The following is a 12097-nucleotide window of genomic DNA, read 5'->3' as shown; positions in this document are numbered from 1 at the left end:
TACTTGTTTGTTTTTTTCATAAATTTATTAATGGGACTTGTTAGACCTGGGGGAAAGTCTCGAGAGGGTTTAAATATTGATAATGTTTGGTATTTCAGTATCTTTAATTAATTTGTAAATAAATGTATGGTTTTACTTCGGAGTTTTCTTTGGTGTTTCATGTGTGAATAATGTGAGATATTCTGTTTTCTACCTTGTGGATTTGGAACCTTCTTACAAGTGGCGACCCTGCCAGGATTCTCACATTTATGCACACTTGGAGGCCATAGGGAGCTTGGACTTTACTATTCATTTATTTATGTTTAAGGTCCGGTAAACAGATCAGGCCTGTCACTGTCCTTGGGGCCCGGAAGTGACAAACCACCCCCTCTCTTTCATCAGGGTACTTGGTTATAGCTGCCCTTTTGTCTTGATGGGGGTAATGTAGAGTCATTTGATTAATCTTTTTTCTTTTGTCAGGGTAACTGGCCACAGTTGCCCTTTGTCTTGGTAATGTTAATGTAGAGTAGTTTGGTTATTATGTACCATGGATCCTAATATAGAAATTTTTAAGGCAGAAGCAGAACAAATAGGTCTCACTGGTGATGATGTAGCAAAGTATATAATTAATGCTCAAAATAATGCCAGAGAAGAACGGGCTAGAGAAAGGGAGGCTAAACGAGAGAAGGAACAGGAGAGAACATGAGTTACAACTAGCTAAGATAAATGCAAGCTCAGGTCAGCCCATTGATAATCATGACTATGCTGGAAGGCCCAACTTGCCAGTGTATCATGAAGGTGAAGATATTGGGTCGTACTTAATCAGATTCGAGAGAATTGCCAAATTATTGAATATTAATGAGCAGACATATGCTGCTAGATTGGGTAGTGTATTGACTGGCAAATGTGTTGACATTTATACTAGTCTGTCAGATGAGATAACTAGTGATTATGAATTGTTAAAGAAGGCACTGCTAAGAGGCTTCCACAAGACACCAGATGGGTATAGGCAGGATTTTAGAGCAGCCCGCCTTAAGGAAGGTGAAACTTATGAACTTTTTTCCATAAAAATAGGACGTCTTTTTGACCAGTGGCTAGAAGCGTGTGATGTGAAGAAAGACTTTGAATCGCTGAGATCTCGTATTATTCTAGATCAACTAATATCTTCAGTGTCACCAGAGCTACGGATGTATTTAAAGGAGAGTGATGTGAAAGATTTGGAAAAGGCAGTCCGAATGGCTGATAGTTGGACTTCTGCCCATCGTGCCTACCCGAGATCTTCTCTTGTGAAGGGTAAGCCGAAGAAACTTGGTTACAAACAATCGCCTTCTGCTGAAGAGACTAACCAAAGCAATGTTAAGCCTACACAGACTCATCGTGGTAAAGGTGATTTTAGTAATGTGACATGTCACGGTTGTGGTGACAAGGGCCATATTCGTCCTAACTGTCCCAAGAATCCTCTAAGATTTAAAAGTAATGCCTCTCCTCTCAACCAACAAGTACAGATGGGGTTTTGCTTTGGTGACCTCGATAATTATTCCCAGTACATGTTCTGTGGTACAGTTAACGGAGCCTGGGTGTCTACTATTCTTAGAGACACTGGTTGTACTGGTATCATAGTGTCTGAGGAAGTCCTTCCTGATGTTGATGTAGCACACTGTGAGAAGGTACGAGTAGCTGATTATCTGGGTAGAGTTGACACTTTCCCTAAGGTCAAGTGTTATTTACGTTGCCCCTGTTATGAAGGGTGGACAGAAGTAATTAGAGCTCCTATTAAATTTTGCAGTGTTTTAATAGGTAATGTCCCTGGAGTAAAGCAGACTGAGCTTGATAATCCATCTACTACTGTATCAACTGGAAACATTGTTCCTGTTCCATGTTCACCTAAATTAACTTCTCATGAAACTACCATTGCTATACAGAGTGAACTGACCCAATCTCCCACAGCTTCAGTTGATACCACTGAGTGTGTGCAAGCTGTTCAAACTCGATCTTCTAAAACTAGGAAACTCCATCCCCTGGTAACTCCCTCTATTGAGCCCTTAAAAGTTACTCCTAGTGAATTTGCAAATCTTCAACAAAATTGTTCTAGTTTAGTCACTGTCAGGATGAAGAGTATGTCAGGTGAGACAGAGGAAACCAAAGATGGGAACGTGTTCAGGTATGAGAATATTGATGGACTTTTGTACAAGAGATGTATTAAGGCAAAGAAACCAGACAGAGAGGGAAAACTTTCTCTAGTTGTTCCCCTTGACTGTCGGAAATCTGTCCTTTCAACAGCTCATGAAAGTCTTCTTGCCGGTCATCTTTCACATAGAAAGACTGAGACCCGTATCAAAGAACAGTTTCACTGGCCAGGTCTCACCTCTGACATAAGGGATTATTGCCGATCATGTGACAAGTGCCAACGTTTTTCCCCTAAGGGTCGTGTGAAACCAGTACCTCTCCAACCTATGCCTATCGTGACGGAGCCATTTTCCAGGGTAGCCATAGATTTAGTGGGACCTTTAAATCCCCCATCCTCTGAAGGACATCGATATATCCTTACCTTGATAGACTTTGCCACCGGGTTTCCTGAAGCCATGCCCCTGAAAGATATCTCTTCTATTGCAGTGTCAGAAGCTTTAATTTCCATATTTTCCAGAGTAGGCATTCCCAAGGAAATACTTTCTGATAATGGCAAACAGTTCAAATCTGATTTAATGAAGGAATTACATAGATTGTTAGGAGTAAAACCCCTTTTCACTACTCCATATCACCCTAGTGGAAATGGTAGAATAGAGAGATTTCACTCCACATTGAAAGCCTCCCTTAGAAAAGTGTGTGAGGACAAACCTAAAGAGTGGCACCGGTATCTTCCCCCCTTGATGTTTGCCATGAGAGAAATGCCCAGTGATCGCACAGGGTTCTCTGCCTTTGAACTCCTGTATGGTAGACAGGTAAGAGGTCCTTTGTCAGTACTTAGAGATCTTTGGGAGGATAAATCTGTACAGAGTGGTGATCGACCACTATATCAGTACGTGCTTGAGCTTCGGGATAAATTAGAAGATTGTGCCAAGATTGCTGCTCAGAATGCTGATATCAGTGCCAAGAATTACAAGTCTTACTTTGACGTAAAAACTCAAGATAGGAAATTCAAACCTGGAGATGAAGTCCTTGTCTTGCTCCCTGATGAACAGCGTAAATTATTAATGTCTTGGAAAGGACCTTACAGAGTTTTAGATTGTAAGAATAAGGTTAATTACCTAATAGATGAACAGGGTAAGCCAAAGTTGTACCATGCAAATCTCTTAAAGAAGTACCATCGTAGGTCGCAGGTTTCCATGGCATATGTACTAGATGAGGAAACCGGATTAAATTTTGATGATCAGCCTTTAGTTTCTCAGTTATGTACAAAGGCAGAGGTAAATATGGATTCTGAGCTGGACTTTCCTACCTTTCCAGATCTTGGTACACCATCAAATATTTTAGATTTAAACATAAATGAGCAACTGACTCCAGACCAGAAAGAGGATGTTAAGAATATCATTGAAGAGTTTGGTGATGTTTTTTCTGACAAACCAGGGTATACCACTACTTTATCACATGATATTTCTCTCTGCACTACTGAACGACTGAAACCCAAATTGTATCCCATTCCTGTACACCTCCAGCCTCAGTTCAGGGAGGAAGTAGAAAACCTCCTAGACCAAGGGATTATCAGACCCTCTCAGTCGTCCCATTCATCACCTGTGGTCATGATTAAGAAACCTGATGGCACCTATAGGATGGCTATAGACTACAGAGTTCTTAATGCAGTTACCGAATTTCATGCAGAACCAATGTGTAAGCTAGAGGATGATCTACACAAGTTTTCTGGGGCTAAATTCTATACCGAATTAGATTTAACCAAAGCTTATTACCAAGTCCCTCTTACAGATAGAGCCAAACCATTAACTGCTTTTCCAACTCATAAAGGCCTGATGGAGTTTTGTCGTATGCCCTTTGGACTGGTTACTGCCTGCGCCACTTATATTAGACTGATGCGCCTTGTACTGACAGGTTTGGAGAATGTCTCTTTCTATTTTGACAATGTGATGATATATGCTAATAATTGGGAAAGTCATGTTGCAGCTGTGTGTGCAGTTCTACTTCGTCTCCGTGAACATGGGTTAACCGTTAAGCCTGATAAGTGTAAATTTGGGTTAAAGACCATTCAGTATCTAGGCTTTGTTATAGATGGACAAACTATCAGACCTGTTAATGATAAGGTTCAGGCAGTTCTCGGTGTTTTTCCTCCCTCGTCCAAGAAAACTTTGAGATCATTCCTAGGTTTGATATCATTTTACCGAAATTTCATTAAACATGCTTCATCCTTAACTTCACCTTTGTCAGACATGTTACGAAAGGGTGTGAAGGAGCCTTTGGAATGGAGTTCAGAGTCTATAGAGTGTTTTGAGAAGCTTAAGTCTGTTTTAGCTGATGGCCCAGTTCTTAAACTTCCTGACCTGTCATTGCCTTTTATCCTTAGAACTGATTCCTCGGGTTATGGACTGGGTGCAGTATTGCTCCAGTACGTAGATAATAAGCCATTCCCAGTTTCTTACGCCAGTAGAAAGCTCCTAGACCGAGAACGGAGGTATTCCACTATAGAAAGAGAGTGTCTAGCAATTGTGTTTGGGGTTAACCGGTTTAAATATTATTTGTTAGGAACTGAATTCATTCTTGAGGTGGATCATAAACCCCTAGTATATCTAAGTAAGTTTCAGGGAAATAACGACAGATTACTCCGGTGGGCCCTAGCATTACAGCCATTTAGATTTCGGCTTGTACATGTAGCAGGGAAAGATAATGTTGGTGCAGATTTTCTGAGTCGGGCCATCGGCTGAACCATGACTAGTCCTAGTATACGAATTATAATTGTCTTCATTATGGTGGGAGGGGGAATTGTATATTTAATTTATATATTCCTTCTGTATCTACCCCTGGGTAGATACCTTTGGAGGGAGCCATGTAAGGGCCAAGAAAAACAGCCTAATAATTATTGTAATAATTATTGTAATATTTGTATGTTATCCCCGACTGTTATATTCACCCTAATTTGGTAAGATTCAATGCGTTTTATTTTTAAGTCTTTACAGTCAGTAATTCGTTTTTAAAATCTCTATATTAAGTAATTGAAGCTTCATAAACCTTTATTTTGGTCTCGTCTCGTTATCTTTTAAGTTCCTGTTCTGTTTCATTTGTTTACTTACTGTTTCATTTGCTTCATTAACTTTGATTTATGTATCTCACGAGAATTTTCGAACTGACTGAAGGCTATATAAGGGCGTCTGTGACCCATTAAATTCACTCTACCATCAAACAGCAGATCGACGGGACTAAGGTAAAAGTTAATCATTCTTCTGTTTGCTTTGGTTCTGTCTTCTATATGAAACTTGGTTAAATGTCTGGATTTGCTCTAGAGTTTTAATAATTTTTTAGTTTCTTTTATTTTTCCATGTACTGTGTATATTATTGATTGAGTTTATATCATTGGCATTATTTACTGATTTATTGTTAGACTTAAATATTGAGCTTTGATTTCCTTTTTGTACTCTGCTTTTTGCTTGTTGTGTAGGTCCTTGGTTCACTTCCCAGAAGAGCCATAATTTATGTACCTTTGTTATTTTATTAACTTTTATCAAATTTGGGGGACTAAGGATCCTACACCTACCGAGGGCCGGGTCGGTGAGGCATCCATTCTACCCACCATGCGAGACTTCACCCAGGTCGTCCCTGTGCTGCCATGTAGCGGTGTTGAATGGCAGGCATACCACTTCTCTACTGTTCCCGGAGTTATCTGCTACCATACGCAGTATCCTCACCTCTGCCTAGCTTCAGGGGGAGTTTAATCGCTACTTGTTTGTTTTTTTCATAAATTTATTAATGGGACTTGTTAGACCTGGGGGAAAGTCTCGAGAGGGTTTAAATATTGATAATGTTTGGTATTTCAGTATCTTTAATTAATTTGTAAATAAATGTATGGTTTTACTTCGGAGTTTTCTTTGGTGTTTCATGTGTGAATAATGTGAGATATTCTGTTTTCTACCTTGTGGATTTGGAACCTTCTTACAACAATATAACACGTTAGTGATGGTATGGTAGTTGTTGTACAATATAACACGTTAGTGATTGTGTGGTAGTTGTTGTAGCCCAGGCTTACCTGGACGTGAACATAATGCACCGCAGCCTGAAGTGGCCCGCATCATGCAGCTCACCATCTTCCTTTTGGGGGATAGGGAAGGAGATGAAGGACGTTTGTATAACCGAATAGCAAAGCGACTTGTTATATCGGTGCCACCGCGTGAAGGCGTCCCTCACCGGCAACTGTTAGATCAGTAAATGGTGTAGCCGAGTTGCCTTTAACGCTTTGACTGCTACGATTTCCCTCAGCCGAACAAAACCGTCTGGTGATGCCTTAATGACATGGTTTAATTAGTTGTAATGACTGGCCTAATGACAGTGTTCAGTGCTAACATCCCTCAGCTGAACAAAACCGTTTGGTGGTAGTCAGAGTAGAACTATTGAAAGAGAATAAAGTCACACAGAATTCTTTTCATAAATTTTCCTCGTCCATCAATGCAATTAGCTACCGTGGATTTACTTCTTTCGAATTAATTCGCACCTTTAATTCACTTGCCTTGAATTTACTAACCTTGAATTTACTTACCTTGAAATAATCTATCTTGACCTTGAATTGACTTTTGAGTTTACCAGCCTTGAATTCATATATGTTGAATTCGTTTGCTTTCCATTACTTATAACTAAATTCACTTGCAACAAAAAAATAAATAAATATTTACAACCTGTATTTACTTGTCTTGCAGGTGTAATTCACTCACCTGCAATGAGAAATACTTGAGTCTCGGTGCCCACTCACCAACCTGGGAGAGAGAGGAGGCAACACTGGAGGAAAAACTGGAGGTATGGGAGGAAAGTCTAAGGAAAGAGATGTGAGTACTGGAAGAAATTAGAGAGAAAAGATTGTAGTATTAGAGGTAAAATAATTGGCATGGAGGGAAGGCTAAAGGTAAAGATTTGAGTATTGGAAGAGATTTGAGAGGAAAGTTTGTAGGTTTGGTAAACTAGAGGTGTGAAGGGCAGACTGGCGGAAGACATTTGAGTACTAAATGACATTTTGGAGGGAAAGGTGCAGGTTTAGAGGTAAAATTAGAGGTATGGAGAAACGACTAATGGAAGAGATTTCAATACTGAAGGAAAGACTGGTGGCAGAATTGGAGGCTTGGGAGAAGGAGAGAGAAAAAAGGAAGGAGAGTTTTGAGGTTTGAAGGGAAACTGGAGACATGGATGAAGGAGGGAGAAGAATGTAGGAAACGTTAGAGAAAAAATGTGGGAACGTAGGAGAGCAGGAGGAACAGGAGTATAAAGTGGAGAGAGAGAGAGAGAGAGAGAGAGAGAGCAAACAAACACACCCGTTTCCAAACACGCATCACCAGCATCAATAATATATCTTTGCCCACAATACTTCGGAACGGTTCCCTGAAATCAACAGACACATCACCAGCTTGATGTTTGTCTGTTTGCTCCCCCCCCCCTCTCTCTCTCTCTCTCTCTCTCAACAATTGGCACTGTTTTACGAGTCTCATGGTGTAAGGCCTGGCATGTGAGTTGAGAGTGCCAGTGAGTTGGTAGGCCCAGTCCATTGCCAGATAGACTGATAGATAAGCAGATAGATAGGTAGATTTAGGCGCAGAGAGAGAGAGAGAGAGAGAGAGAAAGTCTGAGAAATTAATGCATAAACCGATACACTTATAAACACACACACACACACACACACACACACACACACACACACACACACACGTAACCGTCTTTGTCTCATTCACAAACACGCTTCACCAGCTTCAATAATATTATCTTTACCTACAAGACTTTGGAAAGGCTTGGTGAAAACAACAAACAGATCAGGGACTTAAAATCTCTCTCTCTCTCTCTCTCTCTATTTTATTTATCATCTTTTATTCTTTTCAGTTCTCCATAAATCTCTCCTTCCATTTTCTTTATTGCTGTCACTCGCAATGTCATCCTCAGATATTCTTTCCATTTTCACAGCTTCCTCTTCACTACTTCCCTATACTTTTTTTTTTGTATATCACCTTTTTCCCCTTCTTCCTCTATTATCTCTTCCCTGTTCTTTGATTTGTACATTTTATCAATGTAGCTGGTGCGGAGCCGAACATCCATTCACTCGATGTAGTGCTTCCTTGATGTAACTCTATTCGGCTAACCAATTCAGCACCCCTTTAAACTCCCTTATCCCCTTCCCATCATCGCCCCACCCAAGCCCACTTCTTTCCCAACCGCAAACCAGCCCAGTCACATGTCTCTGCCCCTCTTTTACCCTTGTAGAAATCCTCTATTATTCCACCCTTTTCCAGATCCACTCCATCCACGTTCCCGCTCTTCCACCCCTCTCCAGATTCTTTTACATCCCACCCCACACCATCGCCACTCCACCCTACCCCGTTCACTTTCGTTTTGTCTCATTTTTATCTAATCCAACTCCATCTACCCCACAATCCAACTCCATCTGCCCCACAATCCAACTCCATCTACCCCACAATCCAACTCCATCTACTCCACAGTCCAACTCCATCTACCCCACAGTCCAACTCCATCTACCCCACAATCCAACTCCTTCTACCCCACAGTCCAACTCCATCTACCCCACAGTCCAACTCCATCTACCCCACGTTTTCCCTCCTACACTCTCTCCAGATCAGCACTTCCTTGTTTTCCATGTCTCTTCAGTAACTTTCTTACCTCACCTAACCTCACTCCACCTCACCCCACTCCAACTTCACACCACCCCAACCTCACCTCACCTTGCTAGTGACATCCCCTGCCAACGCATCGATTTGGAGCATTAGCTACCTTTCTCCCGCAGCTTCCATTTCTGACACACCACACAACCACCAACAGCACACCGCCACCACCACCACCACCACGTCCACTACCAAGTCGCCTCTTGTCAATTAAAGGCTGTCAAGGTAATGCTGCCGGTCAATTCCCAGATATTGTCGGCAGCTGTGTGTAATTCACCGGGTCGGTCAAGATCACTTGATGGTCGTGATTGTCAGCTTTTACCCTCCCGGAAGGGAGCTGAGAGCTCATATAGTCCGATCTAAGGGCAAGGCTGTGACCTTCACACACGCACACACCCGTCCCCTTGCTCGAGGGGGACAGTAACCACCCACTTCGTCAGTGAAACTTTTCGCAACCTGAGCGAGGCGCGAACTCCCGTCCACCAGTTGGCAAGCGGGAACGTTACCACTGTGTGTGTGTGTGTGTGTGTGTGTGTGTGTGTGTGTGTGTGTGTGTGTGTGTGTGTGTGTGCGCGCGCGCGCGTGTGCCAGCTAAGTGACTCGGCTTCGGCTTTAATCAGATTTGCAGCCGGTTATGGGTTGTAAAATCGGGTACCCAGAAAAATTGGCGTTAATTGTAGCTTACGAAATTATCAAAACACATTATCTGTAATCTTCAACCCGAGGACGTAATAGTGTTTTGACGAACTCCAATTATATATATATATATATATATATATATATATATATATATATATATATATATATATATAATTTTGTTTTAATTTGCGTCAGATACTTTAGCTTTATGAAATACTGAGAAACAGTGTACAGTATAGCGAAAAGAACTCTCTCTCTCTCTCTCTCACTCTCTCTCTCTCTCTCTCTCTCTCTCTCTCTCTCTCTCTCTCTCTCTCTCTCTCTCTCTCTCTCTCTCTCACTCTCTCTCAAGTTAACCAAGAGACTCGTAAAGTCTCTGAGGCAAGTTTTACTCATTTCGTTATTTTTATCTTTGTGGGTCGTGTCAGTGAGAGAGAGAGAGAGAGAGAGAGAGAGAGAGAGAGAGAGAGAGAGAGAGAGAGACTATAAACCCGTAGTACCGGTAATCCAACATATCATCCAGTCACATGTTTACCCCATAATAAAAAACATCAAGAGTTCCATGCCTTATATCACTGCCATCTGTAATTCAACAAGTTTTACAGGCCATTACATCAAAAAACTGTACTCCTTCCTTACGAGGTCGTTGTTATAATTTTGTATATTAATGTTGTGGACTCTGGATTCTTTTGTTCAGTTTAGGAAATACTTTATTCTTTGAAGGTGTTAATAACTGCTGTAGTATATCTAGCCGCTCTACCTTAAAAAGTGTGTCTCATGCTAAATGAAATCCTGTGGAGGTAACAAGAATAAGATAAAAGAGAGATGAAGAAACGTTGTCTAGTCGAAAACGATACAAACAGTAGCTACTGAAAAAAAAAAAAAATGGAAAAGGGCGGCAAAGAATACTAATAGACATCCTCATGCTGGTGATTACAAGGGAAAAAACTGGGAAGGTTAAGGATGGAATGAAAGTCTACATGTGAGTGAAAAAAAGAAATACACGGAGGCGCGGATCCCCTCAGAAAGAGAATGACAAAAAAGACTAAAGCGTTAATGCCGGCCTTTGAGAACTACCTTCATGAACGGGTTTTTATGACACTGGTACACCCACCTGTACAGATTGTTCTTTTCCTACCACCAGATTTTTAACTGCATCGAAGAAATCCAGGTATGTGAGAGCAATGCGTGCTTACTTTCCTCTTATTCTTGGAGAAAGCTTTGTTTATACAGAATTCCACCGCTTACAAGATTTCTGTCTGCGTCAAAGGAAGTCAGGTATATGGGATTGACGCAAAGTTACTTTGTTATTGTTGTTGTAGTTGGATAAAGTTTTAATTCCCTCATAACCGAGGACGTATTGTTTGATTTTGTTGTTGCTGTCCAGACGACTTGATGGAGTGTAGGATTGGATTTACCAGGTGGAGTGGTTATATTTACCTGTCATTAACCCGACTTGATGGAGTGTAGGATTGGATTTACCAGGTGGAGTGGTTATATTTACCTGTCATTAACCCCTCCTTTAGCAAAGGTAACTCATAAACTGAATAAAAGCGTCCAGCGTTAGGCGCAATGTTGTAAGACCTTTACTGATTTAAGGAGTTAAATCACCACCACCACGATAACCTGTCAGCCAACCTTGACGCTCTTATTCACACGGTATATATACTGCATAAAAATGGCCACAAGCTCACCTGCAGTTGGCTACATCGGCCCGTTTCACAGGGTGTACTGCACCTGTCCCGCACCATTGTTCAGTACCTGAACAGCCCACTTCCTTCGACCTACCCCACCCACACCTGGTACACGCGTGAGGGTCTCTCTCTCTCTCTCTCTCTCTCTCTCTCTCTCTCTCTCTCTCTCTCTCTCTCTGTCTATCTATCTATCTATCTATCTCTCTGTCAAAAGTGGTAGACCCAGCTCAGACATCATTCACAAAAGAGGTGCACTGTATCTCCATACAATAACCTTCTCATGGTGGGAACAACTCTTAGTACCGGCGTGTTGTTTCTCTGACGACAAACGAGTATGGTATATCAAATGTTAGCAGTTACTTCAACAAACAAGGGATGAGGCTATAGCACACCTAATGTCTGACTTGGCTCGTATCTCTGACTGGGGTAAAAATAATCTGGTTTTTAATGCATCAAAGACTCAGTTTTTATACCTATCAACCCGACAAAATCTTCCACAGGTATACCCACTAATGTTTAATAATATTCAGCTTAATCCTGCATCATCTTTGAACATGCTTGGGGTTTCATTTACTCGGGACTTATCTTGGAAAGATCATAATACATCTCTTGTAAAATCTCCTTCCAAGAGTTTAGGTGTGCTAAGCCGACTCCATTCCTTCTTTACCCCAGCACAATTGTTGACTCTATACAGGGGTTTTATCCGGCCCTGTGTGGAGTACAGCTCTCATGTGTGGGAAGGTTCCCCACATGTAGCTCTTCTCAATAGGGTGGAGTCAAAGGCTTTTTGTCTCATTAACTCTCCTCCTCTTATTGACTCTCTTTAACCTCTGTCTCTTCGCCGCACTGTTCCTTCTTTATCTACTTTCTATCGCGACTTCAGTAGTCACTGCTCCTCTGAACTATCTGCATGCATTCCTCCACCTCTAAGACGGGCGCGTAGCACCGTCTAGCAGCAAACTCTTATCTCTTTTCTGT

At 41.5% G+C, this 12097-nt stretch overlaps 1 protein-coding gene across 1 annotated transcript in view; it reads left to right on the top strand.

Annotated features, from left to right (window-relative positions):
* Positions 1-620: 620 nt before the first annotated feature.
* Positions 621-12097, top strand: part of LOC145418629 (uncharacterized) — an 85755-nt gene continuing 74278 nt past the window's right edge. The window contains exons 1-4 of the mRNA XM_080286993.1: positions 621-1646; positions 2403-2593; positions 2915-4020; positions 4354-4531. Of these exons, the coding sequence (XP_080143119.1) occupies positions 621-1646; positions 2403-2593; positions 2915-4020; positions 4354-4531 (2501 nt within the window). The remainder of the gene's footprint in view (positions 1647-2402; positions 2594-2914; positions 4021-4353; positions 4532-12097) is intronic.

Source organism: Coenobita brevimanus, chromosome 115 (genome assembly GCF_032717465.1).
Source record: "Coenobita brevimanus isolate Jiangsu-jjx chromosome 115, ASM3271746v2, whole genome shotgun sequence".
Lineage (NCBI taxonomy): Eukaryota > Metazoa > Arthropoda > Malacostraca > Decapoda > Coenobitidae > Coenobita > Coenobita brevimanus.
This window is presented reverse-complemented; position numbering and strand designations above follow the sequence as displayed.